The sequence below is a fragment of the Thunnus thynnus genome, chromosome 20, assembly GCF_963924715.1.
Source record: "Thunnus thynnus chromosome 20, fThuThy2.1, whole genome shotgun sequence".
NCBI lineage: Eukaryota > Metazoa > Chordata > Actinopteri > Scombriformes > Scombridae > Thunnus > Thunnus thynnus.
In genome coordinates this window covers 2,495,155-2,521,535 of record NC_089536.1, presented here as the reverse complement: position 1 = coordinate 2,521,535, position 26,381 = coordinate 2,495,155, and the positions used below count along the sequence as shown (strand labels likewise).

General features: G+C 40.0%; 2 protein-coding genes across 7 annotated transcripts; both read right to left on the bottom strand.

The window, feature by feature from the left end:
- Window positions 1–1,335: 1,335 nt before the first annotated feature.
- exoc7 (exocyst complex component 7) lies at window positions 1,336–19,741 on the bottom strand. Of its 6 annotated transcripts, XM_067575780.1 has the most exons (20): window positions 19,531–19,741; window positions 19,298–19,363; window positions 18,030–18,214; window positions 17,834–17,939; window positions 15,973–16,195; window positions 14,599–14,766; window positions 14,260–14,271; window positions 11,580–11,672; window positions 10,543–10,611; window positions 10,134–10,279; window positions 9,500–9,652; window positions 9,285–9,383; window positions 8,529–8,591; window positions 8,242–8,308; window positions 4,941–5,003; window positions 4,722–4,842; window positions 4,225–4,384; window positions 3,039–3,080; window positions 2,813–2,946; window positions 1,336–1,701 (listed from the first exon to the last, which is right to left on the bottom strand). In XM_067575780.1, the coding sequence occupies exons 1-20, from the start codon at window positions 19,606–19,608 to the stop codon at window positions 1,599–1,601; spliced, it is 2,151 nt and encodes a 716-aa protein (XP_067431881.1). In that variant the 5' UTR covers window positions 19,609–19,741; the 3' UTR covers window positions 1,336–1,598. The 6 variants fall into 6 exon arrangements, with proteins under 6 accessions (XP_067431881.1, XP_067431875.1, XP_067431879.1 ...); XM_067575774.1 differs by lacking the exon at window positions 10,543–10,611; XM_067575778.1 differs by lacking the exon at window positions 14,260–14,271.
- A 1,914-nt stretch (window positions 19,742–21,655) lies between these two features.
- On the bottom strand, window positions 21,656–26,381 carry tvp23b (trans-golgi network vesicle protein 23 homolog B (S. cerevisiae)). Its single transcript, XM_067576417.1, has 7 exons — window positions 26,281–26,381; window positions 25,149–25,225; window positions 24,391–24,535; window positions 24,209–24,298; window positions 23,887–24,012; window positions 22,712–22,840; window positions 21,656–22,611 (listed from the first exon to the last, which is right to left on the bottom strand). The coding sequence occupies exons 1-7, from the start codon at window positions 26,290–26,292 to the stop codon at window positions 22,585–22,587; spliced, it is 606 nt and encodes a 201-aa protein (XP_067432518.1). The 5' UTR covers window positions 26,293–26,381; the 3' UTR covers window positions 21,656–22,584.

Below are 26,381 nucleotides of genomic sequence, written 5' to 3'. Positions count from 1 at the left end.
ATGAGCTACATTAACCTGCATTAACCTTGCATGAGGAATAACATCTGATGGATTCATTAATCAGTGTTTGCAGTATCACATAGATTTCTGATATTTATATTTTTTATTGAATATCCTCTTGTCTCGGTGTGAAATTTTACACTGAAACCTGAAATAATGGGGGAGGAGTAGGAGTAGTTAGCATCTCTACTGCATTTCACTTATATATTTTTTTGACTTCTCCTCTTTTCTGACATCAGAGACCAAACTGGTATCGACCCTCCAATAAACTACCAGTAAGACCAGAGACGTAATGCAGTTAATATTTTGAGGGGGCAGTTTCACGATATATATGTTAATGTTCACGTCCTCTAACTATCTACAACTCCAACACAATGACACTTATTGACACTATATTGCATTTAATAGTAATATTGAACAAGGAAATGTTAGTGAAAAGGCTTAAAACTCATAATGTTAGTAGTAAAAACAAATCTCTTAACGTGCGTCCTGTTTTGCATTTCACTGCTGCAGAACAATAATTTTGCACTAATAACAGCGAAGGACAACAAGCTAACACTAAGGTTAATGACTTGTGGATTAGAGTCAAAAACCACTTTAAATATGAAAAATTCTGAAGCTTGAAGTAATTTACAAAATTCTTTCAAGTCGTTCTGTTTTATGGCTTGTTCATACCTCACACTGCGGTTAACGATTCAACATGACTTCCAGCAGATCTACGAGCCACAAACCAAGATCCTAATTAAAAACACTTGTTGTGAAAATAGAATTGAACAATTTCTAAAGCTGACCCTCAAACTGTCCCAGTAACAGAGCGTTACTGGGATGAACTGTAATGTAATCACAGGTTGTAGGTCTCTTACACTGACGCGATGTGCTGCTCATTTGACCAATTAATATAAAAATATTGATTATAGCAGACACACCGTCGAGCTCCGCCCACGTAACATCTGACTGTGGTTAAGTTATGTAAATGAAAACCAAACAAACGCTCGGTGACAAGTGTTACTTGACGACGGCAAAAGGTCACATCTGTTGAGGACGTCTTACTGAACAGAGCCGGAGCGTTTCATAAAACACTTGAATGCTCATCAGGATGTAAACGACTGATGACCTGTTTTTTTTTTTTTTTTTCTTTTTTTACACAAAACAAAAAGATTTTTTCCTGATGTCTCTCCTGTTATTTATTCAAACACAAGCTCCTGTGTGCTAATTAACATCTAATTATGAATCTGAACCTTCTGAACCAGATAACAAACACTCAGCTCCGTCTATTATTTTTCATATCTGTTGTGTAACTCGTCAACAAAACAAATAATGAAACGTGATGCTTCACAGAGTTCCCTTTATTTTATTTTATTTATTTTTCTTGAAATGTTCATCTGGAACAGCTAAATTACATAAATACATCATGTTCATATCTTTGTACAAAACATTCATCAGACACGACGAGGGTAACAGTAGTGTGAGTGAGGAGAGCGTCTCTGTTGTTAAAGGAGCTTGTGTTTTGTACGGAGGGTGAGGGGGTGAGCGGGTGAGGGGGAGGTGGGGGGGGGGGGGGGGGGGGGACATGAGTTTGGGTCTGATCAAAGTGCAGCTCAGGCGGACGTATCGAACAACTTTTCAATCATCTCCTCCACTTCCTCCGGTCGATACTTGTGATACTTCTCCGGGTTCTTGGTGAAAGAGATGTTGGCACATCTGGAGGGAAAACACAGAAGAACGAAGACTGACGTCAATATGTCATGTGATTATTATCAATCTAATGATGAGACTAATTGTTTGGTCCATTAAATGCCCCAAAATCAAAGGTGCCATCTTCATAACTAACTAATATTCCATTTCTATAAAAACAGCAAATAATCATGTCGGAGAAGCAGGAACTAGAGAATATTTATTGTTTTTCTTCATAAGTGACTTCAACTATTAATCTATTAACATCTGATTTACTCAAAGTTAATCCAGCTGTCATTTCAGCATCATTTAACATATATTTATCATTTATATTTTCTATTACTGACCTGTGAAAGAACAACTCTGAAGATAAATTCTTGTCAGTGTTAAACGCACAATATGTAATTTCAGCCACTAGGAGTCTCAATCAAAACAATAACAGTGTTCATCGTTCAGGATGTTTTTATCCGCAGAGGTCTCCTCCTCTCCAGAACAAACGTACACGCAGATTAAAATCGTTAAAATATTAATTAAAGCTGTTTCACCTAAAAAAAAAAAATCAATGTTTCTCCGATGATGTTTGGTGACCACCGGACTTCCTGGAGGGGCTGTTAGCCGAGCTGCTGCTAACGTTTGTCCAGTTTATTTCTCTGATAACTTAAGATCCAGACGTCCAATGACTAAAATCCTTCTTCCGGCTAAAAGATATAGTTAAAAACCACCTAAATTTATATGAAAATGTGTCTTAAAACTGAATAAAAGTCCATTTATAACAGTTTGTGTGGAACAACCACAACGCCGATGTATTATCTTGTATGTGTGTAAGTTACTCTTTGGTAGACGCCATTGTAGCGGACAAACACAGCGCCGCCGTATGCATCTGGTGCGTGTTTACTCTTTGGTAGAGGAGGTATGACGCCATCGACAGGCGACCAAATGAAACGGTCCGTTACTTTGATTAAATTACAGATTTCTCTGGGTTTGAAGGTCTAGTTGTTTTTACACATTTTAATGTGGAATAATAATTTTTTTTTTTAAATGTTGTATTAGTTATATAACTTACAGACACTGTAAACACACTGCTGACATTTATGAACCCGTTTTATCTCCGTAATGTTTCCAGCAGCGTCGGTCTCACCTGTGCAGGAACGCCCTGTACGCATCAGACACCACCTTCTTCTGACCCTGACGGATGAAGTCTCGTTGCTCTTTGTCGGGGATCGCCCATCCCTTCTGGATCTTACACAACTCCTCCAACCCGTCATTAAAACCCTGAGAGGCACACACACACACAGAGACATGCTACATGTTTCCAGGACTCGGTATGTTCAAAGATATTTGAATGTGTGGTGCCAAAACCTCACCTTGAATTTGTCTTTGATTACTTGCCGCTCTTTATCTTTCAGCTGAAGAAAGAAAAGATTTCAGTTACACAGTTTCCATGGAAACATTCAGGACGAAAAAGCCAAAAAGATTAACGGTGAGACTCTCCAGACCTGAATATGAAACATCTTTTTATAGATTTAATATTTAAAGATACTTTTGAAACGTGTTACATTCAGTTGCCAGATCTGTTTCTGGATTTTATAACTTTATTATTCACACTTTACTACAAATTAAACATCTGTATGAACATCATGTGGATATTTTTTGAGTATGACATCAGGGATGAGTTCTGATTGGCTGCTCTGGTTCCCGGTTTGCAGAATAGATTCGTTAAGCTCAGGCGCTAACAAATCTTTAACGGATGATGTTTTCTCTCCTCACTTTTTTTTTTATTAGCAGAGAGCAGAGGGAAACATAAAGCGAGCAGCTTCTTGTTTGTAGCAATTATGAGCGTTATTAATAGTTATTAATAGTTTTCACACCAAGTCATAATAATTACATCTGGGACTTTTCTGAAAGTCCTGATGTGTCCGACATGATGCTTCATGATACAGAAGTACAAACACGGACATCAGCCGACGTCCATCGTTTATGGTGATAAAACCCAAAGTTTCTGATTATAGTGTTATGTTGTCAATACACAGTATCTTAACCGTCATTCAACCAACCGTCTTCAGTTGTCAGATGACGTGAACGCTCACAAGTTGTAAACAAATCTTTCCCATTTTCACCATCAGTCCTATAGTTTCATACATGATGCTGCTCACTGCCACTAAAAACTGTTTCTGCCAACAAGAGATGTTTGAACATCTATGAGTTGTATTTCAGCCTTTTTACTTGCAAATTCAATTTAAATCGATTCACTTTGGAATTGCTGAAAAGTGAAAATAATTGGATTCACTATTTCATATAAAATGCTATTGAACTCCATCCTTATATGACATAATGAGCCAGGTTATTATCAGTGAAACTCTATGTCCTAAAGTATTTATGGACTGACCTACAGGTCAAACAGCCCCGTCTGGGCCTCTGTAAAACTGTCACAGTATGAATATTTTCCTCAGCGTCAAAAATCTTACAGCGATGTTAAAGTTAACACTTGTGCACCAAAGTTTGTGGACAGTCTGCTGCTTCTTTAAGAGCGAAAGGGATTAAAATTCGGACCTTGGTGCCAGGTTGGAAGACGGGCATGTTCCTGTCTGTCAGGTGCTCGATGACTTTCACCCAGCTGCTCCGGTACACCTGGATCTGCTGCTCTATCAGCTCTCTGTAGGAATTCTCCGCTTTCTTCTGGGTCACGGTCACCAGCTGGATCAGCTCGGACCTGAAGACGCGCAGGAGGTGAGACTGAACGTTACGGATTCATACGCTCGCTTTTAAAAAAGATAACACATGTTTTAGACTTCAAAAGGTTTGTGTAATCCATCACAGCGAACAAAAGAAGGACTCGACTTTAAAATCAATCTGCATGTAAACCCAGTTACCAAGCAACACCAGTGCATCCTTGACGTTCACTGTGATAGATGACACGACTCATTTCTACTGTATCCATAAACGAATAGCAACAAAAAAACAATGAAAAACCTCAAATTTGCAAATTGATATGATCTTTAAAAACTGTAATTAATTGATTATTATCTTATTAATTCGATGTTGCTCACTTTTCCAGCGACTTGAGGATGTAGTTGTAGTTGTTGTGCAGGAAAATGGCGCTCAGAGCTGAATCCTCGTACACTTTGGATTTGCTGAGCAGGTTGAGCTGCAAGTTCCCCAAAACCTTACCTGCACGGGACAAAGTGGAGCGTCAACACGAATACTTTTTTTAAAAACGTACTAATAAAAAAAGAGGGGAATGTCATGGGGTTTGCTGGTATACGTACAGATGTAAGTGCTGAGGAGCCTCTTGTTGAAGTCGGAAGTGTAGCTGCTCGCCGAACTGGTTTCTGGAAAAATACGGAATGTGTTAAAACGCGTCGTCTCCTTTAAATTTATTCAATAACACACGATAGTTCGTTTGAGCTCATACAACACATCATTCATTTTTATTCTTTTTTTTTAGATTAAATCTACATCATCAGCTGAAAACTCCCCTTTTGACTCTTAAGTACTCATTACAGTGGAAGCACGTGGGTTGCCATGGTAACACGTAAAAGTACTTTTCTTTCAACCCGCACTTGAGCACATGCACATCACAGCTGAGTGTCACATTATCAGACTCCTCTCCTGTCACTTTGCATTAATTAGCTGCAATTACAGTTTCAAGGATCACCACAAAAAAACATTCACGACAAAACATTCAGAATCGGACTCATCGGGGGCCTACGCACGGTCTTTTGCTTACCTCGGGGGTCTAAAGGTATATTGTAAGTGTCCCCCAGTACTAAGGGGCCGAGGGCAAGGCAGAAGAGAAGAGAAAGAGAAAGAGGCACAAGTGCAAAAGGTTAGAAAAGATTTGTTAGTGCAGAGTAAGCCAAGTAGCACACAGTGGTCAGCCAGGCGGCGAGCGGTCGAGGGTTTGAAAGAACAATGAAAGGAGGGAAAGCGAAGCCGCCATCATCTGGTGGCGGGCGGGGGATCAGGAGGGAGCCGCAGACCTTCAAATGCTAATTTATAACCCACAAATGAGTGCTGGTTGGATTTAAACTCATAACAAATCCACTTTAATCTAAACAAACGTGTAAATCTTTTTTTTAAAAATGTCCCAGCCCCTGAATCTGAACACGTGGCGGACAGAAGTGCGTCATGAAAGCTCCGTCTGACAGAGCAGAGCAGAGCAGAGCAGAGAGAGAGAGAGAGAGAGAGAGAGAGAGAGAGAGAGAGAGAGAGAGAGAGAGAGCAATTTTGAAGCTGCACATGGCCGGAAAATAGGAAAGGCAGCCGAGGGGGTGAGGGTGAAAAACACATTAGAGGAAATCACAGATATAGAATGAATGAGGAGAGAAACTAGGAGACCTATAATGGTGTTAGATTGTTAGACTGGGACACACAGCTCGTGAATTAGCTCTAGAGTGGTGAGACATCCACGTGACTGGGTCAAGACTGGAACAATGTGATCATCTGTCCACCTCATACATCAGTATCAGTGATCTACTAATCTGTATGTGGATTGATTTTGCATAAATACAAGGACGTGTTTTCTGGTTTTTAGCTCCAGCACTTTGGATTTGAAATGACAACATGAATATGAGCTTAAAGCAACAATAACTGACTTTTTTGGCCACTTGGGGGCACGACACAACAATAACATAAAGTTAATACGGCAAACATTTCAGCAAGCGGTTGCCTAGTTATACATGAATGCTGACATGCTAAACATTTTGTTAAATGTTAGCATGCTATTAACATCTAATCAAGCTAACGATCGCACACCTAGTACAAAGAGTCAACACATCCAGCAGTTACGGAGCAACATTATCATTCATGTGGAGTCGTGTTTCTGTCCATCTGGTGAATCTAAGTCCAATATTCCCTCTCTACCAACTCCTGAGGGAAATATCTGGCTCTTTAGCTGCTAAACGCTCCACTATGTTCACCAGCTAGTCTACAGCTAACTGTGTCTGTGTGCTGTTGGTGCTGAGCAGGTAGTGTACCTAATTTACATTATTTATTCAGTTCTTTGTTTATTTCTGGTGTTTTCTTTTTATATATATATAAAAAAAAAATCCTCCATCATCCAAGCATCTTTGATTGAAATGAATACATTTCTGGATTGGCCCTTAAGATGCTGTGTTTAAATGTGCACCCACGTCAGATGTTCCGTGAGCCAAAACACCTCAACTAGAGATGCACGATGTTGGATTTTTTGCCGATATCCGATATGCCGAATATTTCCAACTCATTGTGGCCGATTGCCGATATATGCGCATATTTTCCCCAGATGGCTGAGGAGACTATTATGCATGCAAGCATAGATTGTACTAACTATGATCAAAAAAGACAATATATGAAGTAAGAATTTAGGAAGACTGGATTCAGGAGCTCAGCATTTAAACTGTAATGAAGCTGCCAAGTGGGAGCAGCAGTAGAGTTTTCTTTGAGTTTATTAGACAGACAGGATTAATGTGTAGGATTTAATCTCTGGTCCACACTCCGGAGCAGAAGGTGGCGGTAATGCACCTCATACGCTGGTTGCCAACCGCCGTTATAAACCAAAAAGAAGAAGATGAAGTTTTTTTATTTTTCAATCGGAGTGGTACATCCTGTCAGCCGAGGTGTTTCCTATCTGTGCAGCCGAACACCGCAGCACCTCGATGGACTCTGACAGTCCCGGTGTTTCCTCCGCAGGCTCCACTTCACTCAGCTGCCCGTCAGACCCGCTGCTTCTTCCCACTTTAACCCGAATAACAAACCGGGGCTCCGTGCTCCACATGGAGAGCCAGCGCTAACCTTAGCTGGGAGGCTAGCAGAGCGTTAGCCGCAGCATGACCGGAAAGAAGCACAGCCAGCTAGACTCCCAGCTAACGTTAGCCCCGGCTCTCCATGTGGAGCACCGAGCCCCGGTTTGTTATTCGGGTGAAAGTGGGAAGAAGCAGCAGGTCTGACGGGCAGCTGAGTGAAGTGGAGCCTGCGGAGGAAACACCGGGACCGTCAGGGTGAAACAGTCCGTGGAGGGAAGCACAGTCAGGCGGCGGAGGAGATGGCGTCATATCGGCCTCTCATAATCGGCAGAATTAGCCGATGCCGATATTTCATTTTAGAGCTTTTGTCGGCCGATACCGATGACGTGCAGATAATATCGTGCATCCCTAGCCTCAACTATCACTGTTCATATGAATGAAAAAAACTTGGTTGCTTTAACTGTTTGTTAAGGATCATTAACCTGCTGTATTGTCCTAAAATTTGGGGGGTTGTGTATATAAAAGGGCTTCAAGTCTGACACTGTTCATTCAAATTAAAGCTGAAAGTCACCATTTTAACCCCACTGTTTCCATTCAAATCCAACGTGTTGGAGAACAGAGCTAAAAACATGAAAAACACATGACTGTCCATGTATTTTCTGGTGAACAATAAGTGTGATATGCAGGTGAAGAGAAGCCCTAACCTAACGTAGGTTAATATAGATCATCGACCAGCACCACCACTGATATTAGCACTAAAGGAAACAGCACCTTTACAGACTAGCAGGGGCAGCAGGAGGTCTATGCTAACAAGCGCTAACAGGCCGTGTTGATGCGGCTCTACCTTGTGAGGCCAGCATGGCTCCGGCTGTCTCGTGGAAGTCCAGCAGCTGCTGCAGGAACAGGATGGCCTGCAGGAGAGAAGAGGTCAAGGTAAGCATCAGCTCGGCTTATTCATTAAACCGAGACGCTCGGCCGGGCGCCGTTAGCCGTTCCCCTGGAGACCACCTGGATCCTCAGAAAGGGACAAACAGCGAAGTCCTCGAGGGAAGGTGTTAAGTTTGAAGTGCAGAGTGAGCAAATAAATCCACCGGTGTTACGCAACAAAGAGGTAACTGAGCGTTAGCTTACATTGCTGGTCAGTTCGTGGACTGTTCCATCCTTGGGCATGTTGTACTCCTTATCAGGGTCGTTCTGTTAGAGAGAGAGAGTTCAGTCAATAACGACTGAATGATTGATGACAAATCAAAAGGACGGATTCACAATTTTTCAAGTGTCTTAAACCAGCAGTCAGGTGTCCGTATGAACAGTGAAAGAGGTTTTCCTCGCTGTAATCATTCCTCCTGTTCATACTGGATATTAAAAGATCCTTCAAATGTGTTTTCAATGGAAGTGATGGAGGATAAAATCCACAGTGTGTCCACACAGTCATTTAAAAGTCTGTGTGAAGCTTCTATTCAGCTTCAGCAGTCTGAGTTAGTCATATCAAGTGGATATCTGACACATTTACAGTCTTTTTAGCATCAAATTCCCTCTTTGTGTTTCCTCGGACAGTGTTTCCCTGTTGAGCTGCAGGTGGAAGTATAGTAACAAAAAGAGGAACTTTGGCACTAAAAAGACTGTAACGTTGAAAGATATCTACTTGATTTGACTCATTTGGACGCTGAAGCTTCATATTAGCTTCAGATAAACAGGAGGACTGTGGATTTTGTCCTCCATCACTTCCATTGTAAGGTCATTATGAAGGGATCTTCTACTGGTCAGTATGAACAGGAGGAATGATTACAGCAAGAAAAACAGCTTTAATGTTCATTTTGGCACTTGGCTGTTGGTTTACGACAGACTTGAGAAACTGTGAACGCCTCCTTTAAAACACGAGCTTCTTGCCTTGATGCTGTCTGCAAACTCCTCCAGCGCTTTAGCTCCGATAGTTTCCATGGAGGTGATGAGTGTCGGCAGCTTGTTCTTGGTGCTCGCTGCTGTTCCCTGCACACACAGCAAATATTAAGAAATGTAATTAGATAAAAGACAATAAAAGATTATTATTTACTCCGCGTGTTCTGTTACTCCCTCAGCAGGAGGATCTGTGTAAATAACGAGACCTGCAGTGTTGAGTCAAACTCAGACTTGTTCATTTTCAGGTGTCTGAGGATGGGGAAGATGGTGAGGACGGCAGAGTAGTCGTGGCGCATGATGGCCCTGCGAGCTGCGGACACGATGTTGTCTCCCTCCAGCATCAGGTTGTCCAGCGCCTCCTGTGGACACGCGAGACAAATAGAAACTGATGTTTAGTCCATTCTGCTTGACTTAAAAGGGACACTCCACCCAATTTACTAATCATGAAAAGCACTATGTGATTTTGACTTTTAAGCTCTGAAGAAGGCACCTAAACATCAGCTTAAGGAATAAAGTCATTGCTGCCTAAATGTCAAAGTGCTTCTTTGCAAGTTTGTGTTCCTGTTTGCCGCCTATAAATTTCTCCCTTTTGGTTTGTGCACAGGACAAGTGCTGTAGGAGACAAAAAAAATGCAATTTAACTCTCATGTCTGTTCATGAAGTACGGACCAGGAGCCAGGAGGTGGTTAGCCTAGCTTAGCATAAAGACTGGAAGCAAAAAATACACCTTCCAGCACCTTTAAATCTCACTAATCGACATGTTGTATCTGTTACCTGTTAACAGTTAATGGTTTTATGTGCGAAAATGTTGACAGGTGTTCATTAATGTTCATCTCTGACCTGAATGAGGGAGTCAAAGGTCTTCTTCTGGTGGTGCTCGGGGATGATTTCTGTGAGGAGGGCGTACTCGCTCTGGGCCAGCTTGACGAAGGCACTGATACAGTGGATGTAGGAGTCGATCTCGATGTCCAGGACATCGTCCTTTCCTGAGAGGTACACGAGGAAAGATCAAGTCAGACAGGAAACAGAGAGATTGAAGATGAGGGCTCTGGTGCTGCGGCTGGTCGTTAAGAAGCAGTTACTGAGTACGTGTATATATTGAGATGACGGTGATTATCTCTATGTGTTTATGCTGCAGGCTGTGACTGAAAATGAGACGTTTTAAAGCTGCAGTAGGTGACGTTTCTAGTATTTTTTTTTTTTTTGTGGTAATGTTCCTTCTCTTCCCCCACATGTTCCCGTCACTCACCTGCGGCGGCCCCGTGCTTCTCGGTCAGGGCGTCAGAGTGGTGTTTGACCCGCAGGTCGTGATCGTAACCTGGTTGGGTGGGGTGGTGGGGGGGGCAGCAGGGAGACAGGCCTAGTTAAACCACCGTGGGTCGTGACTAGGCCCACGGGGGTGGGAGGAGGGTGGGACACAAACCTGAACCTGGAACACCTGTACTGACCGCCACCAAGCACCCAGCAGGGGGGAGGGGGGGGGAGGAGGAAGGGGACACCCACTGTAGTCGGGTGACGGGGGGCCGAAAGTGCCCTAAAGAGCTTCGGTTGTGTGACTGATGATCTAAGTTAGTCAGTGTGTGTTAAACTACAGCTTCAAGACAAATGTCACAACAGCCTTTAATTCATTTGATTCATAAACTCCATCAGTACTTTGACCTCGTTAAACATCACCCACCTCCAGTTTAAAAGTAAATCAGTGAACATGGTTTGTTGATCTATAGTTTTTAAAAGGGATTTAAAAAAAAAAAAGTTTCACCAACACTCACAAGACGAAACTTCTTCACTGATTTAGAAGAAATGAGACGATAAATCAATATTTGTAATGGTGAGTTTTTAAAAATGTTGAGAATATTGATTCTAGTACAGATATTTTACCATGTTTTCATGTTTTCATGTTATAATTCACTGGTGACCTGCTTGGTGCAAGGAGAATTTCCACTAAAGCAACAATAAATTGAAGTCATTTTTTACTCCAAAAAAATGAATGTTTACAGTCAAAGTTAAAGATCTTCATCATGATGTCATGTCTAGATTTGACTAGTTATCCATGTGTTTGAGAAAACTACAAATCCAACTGAATATCTGCTACGTTCTGTTTCTTCAGGATTTATTAGTTTTGCTCTATCAAACATCTGTAAAGTCTAAAAGCTGTTGTGACACAGAGGAGGTTTATGTGTGCTGGTTGCTGTAAATGAGAAGCACAACATAACACCGGTACTGTCAGCGAGGAAGGAGAGAGAAAATAAAAAAAAGACACCAAAAGAGAAGACCGAGGTGCGTTACCTTCCAAAGGAGTGAGGTTAGAGCCCCCCTTTTTCCCATCCAGCCCATGCTGTGAGTACTGTTTCAGAAGGTTCTGAGCCTTGCGAATGGTCCCTGGTCCCATAAACACAGAGACAGAGTCCAGAGGAGGAGGAGGAGGAGGAGGAATGAGGGGGGGCGGCAGCAGCGAGGTCCAGACAGCCAAGAAGAAACGGAAAAAGAAGGAGGAAGAAGAAGAAGGAGAGCTAGGAAGTGAGTGATGAAACACAGACACCACATCCCTCCAACACCGAGACAGCCAGCAGAGGTTTGTATTTCGGGTGGGGGTGGGGGGGGGAGGGGTCGGGGTGGAGGTCGGGGGTCGGGGGTGAGAGACAGAGCAACTACACACCTACACCATGAAAACACACCAGGGCACATGTGCCAAAAACACTCAGTATGTGTTCATGTAAGAGCAGAATAAACAGGTTAGATCAGTTATAAACAGAAAACAGCCATCACAATTAATATAACAACAGTCATATCCAGCATTATTATCTCTAATATTACCATAACAGTTTGTTACAAGGTTTAAACAGGCAAAAAAACATCTACAGAATATTAATAACACAACATGTTGGCTTGTTAGAGAGTTAGTAAATATTTGAGCACATTTAAAGCTGCATTCATTTTCTGCCACTTGGGGGCGACAGAGCTCTGAAACACTGCAACATCTCTGACTCATTGTCACTTTATAAAAAGCTGTTAGCAGACAATGACCTCTTTACACATGCAGCAGACACAGAGCAACATCAGCGTCTCATCTGAGTGGTGTTTGTGACCACCTGATGACTGTAAATCCAGTGTTCGCTCTCCTCTCGGCTCTGCATCAGCCCCGTTTGTGATGTGAGCACTTCCTACTTTACTCTGTGACTCTGTCATATAATGTTCCTCATGCAAATAACAAGAAGAGAAATCTTAAGCTGTAGCTGTTTGCATCTTCATTTTAGGAATTGGATTTAAATATTTTATCATGCCAGACAGATAGAAGACATCTGCGAGACTGCAAACAGTGTGTTTGAAGATGCTTGATAACAGGTAGAAAATACAGTTCACTGTGAGACTGAATCACATATGAAGAGCTGAGATCACAAATCTTACTCCACCAACTCCTGAACATGAATCTCTTTAGCTGCTCCACGGCTGATGAGAACCGTGAGACTGAACCAAACAGTAAATGTGCTGTGAAACCAAAACACTGAGCTAAAAGGAGCTAAAAAAAGCTGCAGGGTTGTTTTTATCTCGCACGCAGTCATTTGATCCATTGTTGATATAAAAAAAAGATATGGATTAGTGGAGCTTTAGCATAGATTAGTTCATTCCTGTAGCTGCAACAGATCCTCTGATTCTCATGTTTACATCTGATATCTGTCCTTTTCATGTGAGTGTTGTTATTGCATTTCAGCACAAGCAACAGTGAGACCAAGCTGTGAGCGCACGTCAACGGACAAAAAAAAAAAAAAATCCTGCTCCTGAATTGAAACAGGAGTGTGTGCAGGTGTGCAGGAGGAAGGAGATTATAAAAAGAGGTTTCTGATCAACACGACACAAACTTCTATTACGAATCTGTCACACAAAGCACACAAAATCAACTCTGCACGACTCGTTGACACAGACACAGTGACGGAGCTACAGCCTCTAGTTTCATGGTGGTGAACTGCTGGTAACACAGCGGCAGAGAGTCTTTACTTCGCTGCTTGTCTGCTTGCATTTCTCATCAGCAACACACAAGCAGAGCAGTTTCAATGGATAATGACAGAAATACAGTCTGCAACTCTCTATAACTCATCTCCTGCTGCTTTTATGACGTAAATAAAAGACACAATCTATTTTGAAAATCTCTTATTTTGTTATTATTTTGCGTGTGCTGATGAATTAGAGTTTGTCTGCGGAGATTCTCGGTCATCGAGTAGATTCTTGAAGATGTTTCCGCTCTGACTCTGACTCTGACTGAGTCGCAGGTATTTTACCTCTGTAGACTCGCTGAGGTCACATGTGGTTCGTTAGTTACCTCAGTGTGTCATGTGACAGACGTTAAGAGCCTCTAACCAGTCAAATCTGAAGAGGCCTTTTGGATAAAAGTCTTCAAGAATCTACAAATCCAGTTGATCTTGACTCATTTTTGGGGGAATTAGAATCTGATAAATAATCCACAAAACACTAATCTGACAGAAGCAGCTCATCAACACTGTGTGGGATTTGATGATTCTTATATACAGTATGTTGGAAAAGTCTTTATCCATATCACCCATCTCCTTCTTTTGAAGATGTTTCTCTTCAGTTTTCTGTAAGTAGCTGCAGGCGTTAAGTGAAACTGTGCACATCTCTAATTCAGTTTTATTAAACTGAGAGATTCTCGGTATCAGCAGCTGATTGGGCTGCTAGGGAGACGACCCACACGGCTCGTTATTTTTAATTAACTCCACTTTTTTCAGCCTCTTCAGCCGTCGTTCCCACAGTGAAACTAGAGGCCTTCGTCTATACTGGAAATAACCTACGACATCTCCTCCGCAGAACAAAAACACTTCTGCTGTCTCCGCTTTTTTACGCTCCTACAAACAACAAAACAAAAACACTCTCATGCTGTCACTCATTTGCCGTGAAACGTGGCGTCCGACGGACAGAAGCAAGCACGAGGCACACACTAAAGCTTTCTGTTTACCTGGGATGTAGACTGTCATCACAACATAGGAGTTATGAAAGAGGAAAGGATGAAGGAACAGTTAGAGCCGACTGTAAAAATCACAGGGACGGTGAGTAGGATCATTATTAAAGAGATCGTAGGGAGGAAACAGAATAACGTGGCTGGATGGTGATCGAATCAAACAGACTGAGTGTGTAGAAAGGTGCTGCTATTATTTAATTATCAACATTATGCAGAATCATGCTCCTTCATTAGATTAATCTGTAAAAAGAGGGCTTGGTACACAGGAGTGTGTGATTATCGCCTGAAGAGGTTCGATAATGGATTTCTTTTGGAGGAAGTGCGTGTGTTGCTGACCTGGTCGCTTGGGAGCCTTTTTGGTGGGCGTGTCCTTGCGTTTGGTTTGGACGGCGGGCGAGTAGAGGATCCCGGAGGAGGCGCTGTTCTTACGGAAGTGATCCTTCAGGCCTTTGATGGAGCGATCCAGCTGGTTGGATCTGATCTGGTAGTAGACGTTCATGAAATCTGCAGGAGGAGACACGAGATGTTCAGGATCACAGCAGCACTGTGAATTAACATTAAAGGGGACATGTTATGCTTTTTGTGATTTTTTTTTTGGTCATTTATATATAGTTATGACGTTGAATGCTAAATGTGGTCCAAGTTTCAAAACTCGAGGTTAACATGTAAAAAATGCTGCCTTCGAGTCAAAAGACAGGGCTGAAAGCTCCATTAGCAAAGTTAGCTCTACTTCCTCCTCGAACTGACGTCAGATCGTTTGCACACGCCCACAAACGGTCGTCCATCGGTAGCCTTTGTTGTTAGTACGTAAAAATCCGACTACTACTGTTTAGGTTACATGTCCTCTGGAGCCGGCAGAAGTCTGTCGAGGGGCAACTTCCTGAAAGCTGACCAATCAGAACAGAGTGGGCTCATCGGGAGGCGGAGCCTTAAAGAGACAGGAGCTAAAACGGCCTGTTTCAGACAGAGGCTGAACTGAGGGGCTGCATAAAGGACCAGTAGAAGATAAATAAGAAGTTTTTAACTGTAAATCATGCAAAGATGTTCCAGTAGAGCCCCAGAATATAAATATAGAGCTGACTGGAAATGTGCAGAATATCAGTAATTTGTGTCAGCGGATTCAAAAAAGTTGGGATTGAAATATTCAAACCACATTATTGTATTTATACCAACTTATTGCTAATTTAGCCTGACTCTTGGCTAAAAGGAAACATTGTTTCAAGTATATTTTTGTAACTTTGAATAAATTTGTGGCCAAATTAACACAATATCGTGTCTTGTGTAATGTGTTACATGTTTTGTGAATCAATATTTCATACTTGAAGTATATTTGAATATGTAATTTGCATGTAGAGATGCAAGACAGACTCACATCATGTTGCACTGTGATGATTAAACTGACTACATCTTGCTGTGTGAAGAATATTCCACGTTAACGTCACGCTAGCATGATTTTCTTCTCTATTCTCTAATTATAGAACAGATACTATAAAAACAAACCAGTAGCCATGGAAACACCTCTGATTTCACCACCTGAACAATCTAAATCATCTCTCTCTCTGGAATACAGGAAACATAAGACAGGAAGTGGAAAAGGAAGGAAACATCGAGGAGCAGCAGTGAAGAGAACACCGCGGCGTCGGACAGGATGTGAGAAATTAAGAGCATCACACAGGCTGCGACTGATTTTTAACAAATTAAAAGCGGTACCCTGATTGCGTCCGTACTCCACCAGCCAGCCGGCGATGCAGATGATGTCCTGGAGAACGGCTTCAGGCAGGTGTTCCAGCACCACCTCCTCCTGCACCTCCAGCTCGTCGTCCACGCTGATGGCGTCCAGGATGAGGATGGGGGGAACCGGTTTACTGTAGCGGGTCAGGAGGCTGCGGAACTCGGCCTCCAGCAGCTCTTTGCCCTTCTCAAAGCGCGCTTTCTGCAGCAAAACAACAACAATCTCACTTCAGGGAATGTCCTTTTTGTTTTCTTATGCTGCTCATATAGAAACTTTTACACCTAAACTACCTTTTAGGGATGCGCAGAGAGCCCAGTATCTGTATTTGTATCTGTATTTGTATCTGAATAAAAGTGGAAAGAGGCTTAAAAATCCTGTTTTTGTATTTATTACGCTTTTAATTTTAGAGAATTACAGTGTTACGATAATTTACACTGTTTTTTTGCATTCAGCACTTTCTTCACTTTTTAACACTGAAAATATTTGCTGTTCTTTCAATAACAAACTTAAAAGACAAAACATTTCATACTTTTTATGGTAATAATTATAATAATAATAATAATAACACAGTTCCCAAGAGATAAAGTGTGTAAAGCCCCTTTCAGACATGGATTATGTAACATTGCTGGCTTCATCATATATCATATTAATATCATTATATATGACGGCAAACTGAATATCTTTGTGTTTTGAATGTTGATCAGATGAAACAAGACATTTAAAGATGTCACCTTGGGCTCTAAGAACTTATGACGTTAATATTATTACAAAACAATGAGTTGAGAGATTAATCAGCAGCTTCATTGATAATGACACTGATTGTTAATTGGAGAACAAGTTTGTTAGGTTGTTATTTCTATCTGCTGTCTGTTTTATAAAGACTCTGATGTCGTCTACATCCGCCACTCAACCGCCTTCCTTCCTTGTTTATTAAAACCTTTATTCATATCCTGGTATTACATCCTGATGCACTGTGGTGCAACATCTGTTCTTCTTAATGTGCAATATCTGCCTTCCAGTATTACACTGTGACTGCTGCTTTTAACCTGACTGAGTCGTCAGCGCCAGATATCCAAAGTGCTTTCTTTATCCAAATAAAGGGAGAGAGTGCTGCTCAGATTATTATTGTGGTTATTCTGCGTCATTCTAACCATATCCATAAGAATATATACTGTATATAGCAGGATGAGATATTGCTGTGTAGTGCTTAATTAAATATAAATGCAGTAAAAGTGACCTGAGTGAGTTAAAAAGGTGCAAATGGATGAGTATAAATGCATTACATATGTTAACTCATGCTCACATAAACACATGCACTTTTGCTCCGGTTGCACTGATCTGATATGAGAACAACTTTAAATTTCACAGCTTATTAAACTGATCACATTGTCTTTATAGATACTGATATAATACACTCATTACTTTGATCTTAGAAGGTGCATCTCTCTCTCTCTCTCTCTGCATGTTTTACCTGTCGTGCTGCTGCAGCCTTCACGTTAATCTGACGGCGTTTAATTCAGACGAAAGTGATACAGAAATATTAATACTGAAGGTTGTGACTTATCCTGCACTTATTCAAACATGAGACCAACCGTTACATTTTTGCGACAAGCTGCAGGTCTGAAACGTACGGTGGCCTCCTTCCTGTTAAAAAGACAGACAGTGCGTCCGTCCAATCAGCAACAAGCTCTGTCGATAGCAGGTGACTACCTTCTCCCGTAGAAGTTAATGTTGTTGTGTTTTCTGCTTTTGCGGTTGTGTTTTGCACTTCAGGGCCACCGTAGAACGGAGCTTAACTGTAAAGTTGTACATACATATAAAAGATGTTGAATACTGTACCACTGTGTTGAGTTCGGGGCTGTCGGGGTTGTTGTCTTGAAAGTATTCCACAGCTTTCTGAATCTTTGCAATACAAGCGAGATACTCATCCAGTCTGCCTGTCGGTCTGGAACAGAAAATACCTTTTATGATTCATGTAACCCTTTTTTATTTATATATCTGCTCAAAATCCATCGAAACCTCCTCAACTTCTCACCCCTCTCTGATGATCCTGTCGGTGTCTTTGGCTACGTGGTAGTAGCTGATGACGTGATCCATGCAGGACAGAGTTTTGTCTACGTTCTCCTGCAGCCGCTGCAGGTTCTCCGTCTGTTTGTGAACCGGGATGATGGAGTTCTCCAGCTGCATCAGACGGCTCTCGAACGAGGACAGGATGGAGACCTTTCAGGGAGAGAATGACATCAGCACAGGTTAAAAAAAATGGAAAAATATCCTGAACTACAACCAGAATATAATATATATTTGCCTGTAGTGTAAATATATTCTGAATGAATGTCATCTAAATAGTCTGTTTGGTATTTAAATTGTACTGAAAACTGTTTCCATGGTTGTATAGACGTTATACATTTAGATTTGACTACTTTCAGGCGAAGAAATTAATAAATAAAAGGATTTATAACGTCGCCTCCAGAGTTTTATTCCTGGCATCGTGGAGAATGATTTGAAACAGCACTTTCATCTTCATGTTGGGATATAAAATCTATAAAAAATACAGTTAACTGAACAAAATATGGTTTTAAAAGAGAGGTTTTATTCTTCGTGGTTAGTAGTAGTGGGGTTTTTAGTGTCTGAGGGAGAGAAGATTTGGATTCATGGCGACAGGTTGTTTTAAACCTCATTTCAAATATGAGAAACCTTTATTCTATTTGTGAAAATAGAAAAAGGGAGGTTTCACTGTTTTTTCACCTTCCAAACTGCATTAAATCAAGTCTATATTACAGAGTGTTGGGTTTAAGACAGTAAAGACTCTAAAGATTTTCTTTTGTGCATCCAGGCGTAATTGGAGCAGGTCTAGCTAAAACAATACTGTGCTTAGACTTGTCAAACCTGATATAGATATTCAAACCCCCCGTTTTAGATTTGTGAAACCAGAAAAAAAAGAGATTATGCAGTTTCTTCTCCATCCAGACCACAGAAAACTTTTTAAAATCCAGTTTCTCGTGTGTGAAAACATGAAAAAAGGGCAATGTCACTGTTTTTTTTTCCCATCTATGCCACACCAAATCAGGTCTATATTAAAAAACTTTAAGACTTGTCAAACCTGGACTAGATTGAACTCTTCAACTATTTAAAACCAAGGTGCAGATTTGTGAAACCTTTTTTAAATATCTACACCGCAAAACAGCTAGTGTAAGACACTTGTCAGAGCCTGAATTATTCTTCAACTATAATTAAATAAGCGTGTTTCATAGTTTAGTAAACGTAAGATTAGGACATTCTGTATCTCTGTTTTGTTTTTCGTACCATGCCCTTGGTCAGCTGATCACTCTTCTCCAGGTTTTCTCTGATGAATGACAGCGTCTCTTGCTCCTGAAACACAAATGTAGGAAAACAATGACTCGCTTATAACTATAAATGACTATTTATTCGTCCATGCTCAACAATTTAAGCATGCGATTTTATCCAATCTGATGAACATTAACAAAACAAGCTCGTTTTGTGATTGCTTGCTTCCTGTCCAGCCATGTCTGTCTGACCTGCTTCAGCTTCTCCTCTATCTCCCTCTTCCTGGCGGACGCATCCTCGGTAGGAATCATCCTGCCGGTAATTCCCATTAAAGGACGGCCACCAGTCACTTCAGACAGGTTAACAGACCTGTTCAGAGCATAAAAAAGGACAAAAGCGACGCCCAAAGCTCCTGCTGTGGATAGCTAAACAACGAATTCAAGCTAGGCAGGTTAACGGTCACAAGAGAGGAGGTTTCCGGTTAAAATTTCAAGGTAAAACACTTTGCTTTAGAATTTTATACCACAAGATGTTCAAGACTAACTTCCCAGCAGCTGCTTTACTGACCCAACAAGTTTTATTAATTATTATTAATTTATTAATATTTGAATATTGATATTATTTACAAATTTTCGAACCAGTGCTGAAAAACTAACACATCTTCCTCAAAACAGATACAGACAATAACACCATGGTTGTTACTTACCAAAAGATTAAAGAGTTTCACATTTTATCAGTAATATACCTCATATATACTGTGGCTTGTCCCAAAGTTAACTTCTGAATCTGCATCCAACAGATACATATAAAGCGTTTTAGGTGCGTGAAATAGATCGCCTTTATTTTGAAGGTGTGATTGCCCCACTTTCGGCGTGTAACTTGATGAAATGGATGAAATCGAAAAGGTGAGGCTTCTCTTCCGTATCCGTCTTGTTTTTCCCCCCCACCCGCATTCTGCGAAGACCCGCCCTCCTCTGCTTTTAATTGGCTCTGACCCTGACATTCAACGAGTACTAGCCAATCAGAGGCTAGGTAGGGCGGGTCTTCGCAGAATGCTGGTGGGGGCAAAAAATAAGGCGTTTGGAACCTCATATACGCCATGTTTGTTGTGGCAAATAAAATATCCCGCTTTTAAACTAATAATAAAATAATCTCACTCATAGTAGCGCTAATACTTGTAAAGGTGTGTAAATACTTTGGGGTCTATCATATATATACTGATATACACTGATATTGTTTATGCCTAAACAAACCACTTGGGGTCGCTGAAATTAAGAAGAATTAAATTTGATTACAGTTTAATTTCTTCACAAGTTTATGTAGCCTTTTTCCAGACAGGAGTGTTTATACATTAAATAACTGATAGAAATGTTTCAGTTGGTACTTAATCACATTGATTCAAAAGTCTTTTAAAGTCCCCCTCAAGTGTATTTTGGCATTTTTAAGATATTCATAGTCTTCTGAGTCATTTCCTGACAATGTTGATTAACCACACTGTATGCCATATATTTTTTGTCAAAAAAATTAATTTTGGGCTCAAAGTTCAAGAAGTTAAGCTGTTTCTAAAACAGGACAATGATCCTCCAGGCAGGCACACTAAATGCCTTTTTATCTTCTGAGTGGCAAACCGATAAACATTGTTGTATTTTACCATAATTGTAGCTTTATAGCCTTAGTTATATTTCTCTGTGTAGCTGTGTCTGTTTCTTTATTTGGCGACCCGTCTGTCTGTCAGTTTGTCTTTATGGTTAGTTAACTAATTTAGGAGTAGTTAGTAATAGTTAGCGCAATGGCATTTGTCAGTGCCATCAATTATTTCCATAAAGCAGATCTGCTCATTGATTTGCAACTGCCCAATTTATTTACAACTGTTGGGTTAATGCTGGAAAACATGGAAAACTGCAATGGAATGGTCATTCAAGTCGGAATTCCTGATGTCACAGCAATATGGCGGCGCACACAGTGAACAATAAGCAGAACGACCTTTTCATTCATTATTACTTTATGTAGTGTTTGTGTTGTGAAACGTGCTGTTACAACTCTGTAGTTGCCATTTCCATTTAGTTGATTTGTGCTTGACAGAAGTCTTTGTTAGCATGTGGTACTAGCCTACTCTTCCTGTCTCTACAGTGTGCTTTCTGTTAAATCAGCTGCTGTAGTGTCGGGTTGAAACCCTGCATGTACATGTGGTCCTCCAAGCAGATGCACTCTATTGATATTGATATAGATGTCTCTATTGTTTAAACCTCTGAATGGTTCTCAAACTAATAATGAAGAATATATCATTTCTTCAGTCGTTTGTTCAACAGCTCATAATAATAATAATAATAATAATAATAATAATAATAATAATAATAAATAAAAACTTCCACACTGTTCGGAAAAATGTTACAAATGTATTTGCACAAAAGAAGATGTTCCACATACTGTTTCTTTACATACATATTTACAAATCTCCTGGAATACTTTACACTGTTACTTTACAACCTTCTATATTATACAAACAAAAATGTTTGCACAATACCTCTCACAAACATCATTTTTAATATTATAAAGATTAAAGTTAGGAGGCAACGTAAACAAACTAAGATATCCAAGGGTTCTCCGAGACTGTGTGACACATCAAAAACTACGCAGTTGAACATCTGGAGCCCTTGTACCCTCTCAGTCATGCATTTACGCTGAGCAGGCAGGTGACGTTAGTTTAAAGTCTTTAGAGGGTTTAATTAGAGAACAGAGTACAAGGGCCACCAGTCTGTAGCCATTATAAACCCTCTGAGCTGGTACAGAGTCAGAGGAGAGGAGGCAAAAACTAAACAAAAGAAGAAAATTCAAAAACGTGTATTCCATTCATGATAAAAAAAGAAAAAAAAAGGTTTCTGTTAGGGCTGAACAATTCATCGAAATGTTATCGAAATCACAATACGGACTACTGCAATTTTCAAATCACAGGAGGTGAAATGTGTGTGAAATTACCATTTAAAACTAAATATTGTCATGCTGCAGAGATGTCCAGGCCTACACATTATGTTCTACAGATTTAAGAAAACATCTTTGATTGGTACAGATCCCTGCAAAAAAAAAAAAAAATCACACCATAATCATTTTAGTGTTTTTTCGATTAAAATGAGAAAAATGTAAAAATGATCATTCCTTCTAATATTGCAAATCATATCGCAATATCACAATTAGATATTTTTTTCAAAATTGTTCAGCCCTAGTTTCTGTATCCGCCTGCTGATAAAGGAATATATATTATAGCGTTAAGAATGATGTAAAACATGTTCAAATCGAAGAGCTGCGCTCTACGATTCCTCCTCTTTAGACAGCGCCTGAGGATGAAAAACACAAGACATTTGTAAGATTTTCTGGAGCAACAAACAACACAATTATCAATGTGTTTCACTAAAAAAAAAAAAAAAATCAAGTCACCTGTTTGAGGAACTGTCGTCCAAAATAATTCGTAGCCATATTCTTTAAGCTGGTCTTGCCTCCCACTTTACATCGCACGTAGCCGTAGAGGTTGGCTCCTTGCAACACCAGACCCATGATCACTACAGGCTGTGTGGAGGATGACAGTCAGAGTTAAACCTTGTTAAGGAAAAGTCTGGTGATATTCTTTATTTTTCTTATTGTCAACAAACCTCATGAAAAGACCAAACCAACAATGACTGTATCCTGTTAAAAAGTCTATCTTACGCCTCTCTGCCACAGCTCTGTTGTTGTCCAAAAATGACTGAAAACCACAGCAGAAAGTAATCAAGTAAATTAACTCAAGAACTGTACTTAAGTACAATTTTGAGGTACATGTACTTTACTTGAGTACTTCCATTTTCTGCTATTTTATACTTAAATTTCAGAGGCAAATATTGTCATTTTTACTCCACTACATTTATTTGAAAATTTTAGTTACTTGTTAATTTGCAGATTCAGATCAATAACACTAAATATCTACTATGATATCAGTGATCAGACATTCACAAACTAACCAACAGTATATAAAGTGATTAAAATTAGCCAAAACTTCTCCAAGTTCAATATTAAAGTGAGTATGAATGCATTAATAATTAGATTCTAATACGATAATAATCATGATCCTGAATTCTGCAGAATAACTAACTTTAACATAACTTTTATTTTTGGTACTTTAAGTACATTTCACACTGTTGCCCTGGGTGACATGTTCCTTCATCACCATCAACACACACACACACACACACACACACGCTGTAGTTTGTTTGTTTATTTTAACTCAATCCCACACAAACCGTCCTGCTGCCAGAACTACTCCCTAGAGCACCAAACGTGGATTCATCCACCGCTGAAAATAGTCCCAACAAATGAACTATGTCCTCCTGTTTGAGTAACATTAATTAGTAACTACAGTGCCCGGCTGTTTTAGGAAATTACTGAGCCTTTTTAAAAGATTAAACTACATATTTCTAAATTGTTTTTAAAGACTTACATCTTGGGGGCTGAGTGCTAGAAGTACTCATAGGTGGACTAACACTGGGGTTTGTTTTTGGTGTTTTCATGGGATTTGTTGACAATAAGAAAACATAAATAATGACACCAGCCTTATTTTTTTTTTGCATTTGAGGACTTACCATCCATTTAATCTTGAAGGAAAAGAGGGTGCTGAAGGCGAAGATGACCCAGATGACCGGACAAACAATCAGGCCGAGCCAGAAGATTCGAGACTCAGAATCTGACGCTTGTTGCTTCCCAGTACCCTGAACAAAACAGGATATTCTCACCATTAAGACATCTGCAAATACCATAAAGCTTCCTGACAGTAAACAAGTGTATTCAATGACCCCAACTGTACAAGAGGTCAGTATGACGTGGGGGTCAAGGATCCATGTGTGGGACAGAACAACTACTGTAACACCAAAGCACACAAAGCAACGTGCTAAAGGGGCATCTCACCTTCCTCGCCTCAAACACCCAGTGGCTTCGTCCATCATCATCCACCTGGTTCCACCACCTTAGACCAACCATCAACCTCCCACTGATGTTCTGTAAAAATACATAAAGGATATTGTTGGTCTTAAAGACTTTCTGTTATAAATGTAACATAATTCATCTTGTAAAAGTGGTGAATAGCTCACCTTTACTGTCCAGAAGTCACATGAGAGCAGGAGGATTATTGTGACCATGCAGGCGATGAAACTTCTACTAAAGATCTCGCAGAGCAGGTAGACGAGGATGGCGCTAACTCTGAAGAAGAGGTGGAAGAAGGACGCCACCGGATGCCTGGTAACATAGTTTCAACACATTTAATGTTCAACATGTTTTATCTAAATGGTAAATGTGTATTAATTCTGAACAAAAGCTCCAAAATCTAAAAAAAATATTCTCTTTACTATCATGTATGACAGAAAAGCTTCAAATCCTCACATTTGAGAAGCTGCACCCTGCTTAAAAAAATGAACAAATTGATTGTTTGATTATCAAAATAGTTGATCGACTAATCACTTAACAGCTAACAATTAATCAACAAGTAATTTATTATGAAAATACTTACATTACAGCTCTACCTATTTACTTTATTAGTGTAAAAAATGCCAGAAAATAGTGAAAAATGGTCATTATAATCTTTAAAACCTTTACATTTCTTGTTGTATTCAACCAACAGTCCAAAACCACAGAATATTGAGTTTTATATCATATATGACAAAGAAAAGTATGAAATCATCACATTTGAGCAAATGTTTGGTATTTTTGCTTAAAAAATAATAATGGATGAATAAAATTAAAGTAAAATGATTATGAAAATAGTTGGTTACAACTCTACTGTCCAACTGTGGTTTAACTGCTCAGCGAGCGCTGAGGGACGTTCAAGGTCAGCTGTCCTCTGTTAACTTACTTGATACTTGTCTTCTTTGACCTTTTCCCTGCGTCTTCCTCCGCGTCGAACAGAGACACATCTTCATCATTGGTATCCTGAGGGATCAATAAGGAAGAAGCCAAACCTTTAGAGACTTAGAGCACAAAATCCTCTCAGCTAAAAGTGTCACATTTCATCACATACACATATGAACTGGTCCTGGATCACATGAGCTTGAATGTTAACAGCATGTTTTAATCAAGAATCCGTGTACTTATTAAGATTACTACACTGCTTAAAGGACGGGTTCAAAATTATTCAAGTCTGTCTGAGGTTTTCCTTGTTGTAATCATTCCTCCTGTTCATACTGACCATTGGAAGATCCCTTCATAATGCACTTAAGTGAACAGGAGGAATGATTACAGCAAGAAAAACAGGTTTTAATGTTCATATGGGCTCCTGATTGTTGTTTGAGACACATTTGAAAGATTGTGAGCAAGTCCTTTAACTACCAGTACTTTGTTCACTAAGTCATCTCGCATTCAGTAAATATAATAATTGTTAAAGTATGAGTTCACAAACGTCGTTTAATAAATAACTATCATCATAAATAATCATCGTAGTAATAAACTTGTCACTTTATGCTATTTTATGACAATTACTCGCTCTAACTAAATATATTTAATGTACGTGATAGCGGAAGACGTCAGGTTTCTCTGCCGGAGTGCTGTCATTGCATTCATTTGAGACTGCAGATTATTTTTAGGTGATTTTATTGATGAATAACGTCGACGTGTAAGTTAACTGTTACACTCAAAACACTGGAGCTGCGTGCTAACGTTAGCTTAGCTGAATGTGGTGGTAAAGTTTGAACACACATCTACAAGGGTGAAACCACATTTTTCTCCCCATATAACAAAACATTATGTGGGTTTTGTGAGTGGTGATGTGAAGCTAAGTTAACATTGGCAGTGCAGAGATGTAAATAGATAAGTTAGTAAAGCTAGTGTGCTAGCATAGCAACAATAGCACGACAGCTGTTCAACGGGGACAAGAGAAATATAATTTTTTCAGGCTTTTTCAGCCACTTTAAGTGACGCCATATTTGCTGTAAAATATATTCTACGTAGCAAATAAAAGAATAACGATAACGTTAATATTTGCCACTTACTTCTGCTAACATGTTGAAATTTCAGCATCCACTTCCTGGTTACATGCTCAGTTGGAACACACGTCACTTTACATTTTGGTCAGGTGACAAAGCGTAGAACG

Excerpts from the sequence above, each read along its gene's own strand:
- exoc7 (XM_067575780.1), bottom strand. The coding sequence starts at position 19,608 with ATGGGAATTACCGGCAGGATGATTCCTACCGAGGATGCGTCCGCCAGG. Across the intron at positions 10,612-11,579 it reads TAACCTCACTCCTTTGGAAG|GTTACGATCACGACCTGCGG; the intron begins GTAACGCACCTC and ends CCACCCAACCAG. Across the intron at positions 2,947-3,038 it reads TAATCAAAGACAAATTCAAG|GGTTTTAATGACGGGTTGGA; the intron begins GTGAGGTTTTGG and ends TGTGCCTCTCAG.
- tvp23b (XM_067576417.1), bottom strand. Across the intron at positions 22,841-23,886 it reads CCTTCAAGATTAAATGGATG|CCTGTAGTGATCATGGGTCT; the intron begins GTAAGTCCTCAA and ends TCCTCCACACAG. Across the intron at positions 22,612-22,711 it reads GACGACAGTTCCTCAAACAG|GCGCTGTCTAAAGAGGAGGA; the intron begins GTGACTTGATTT and ends TTTCATCCTCAG.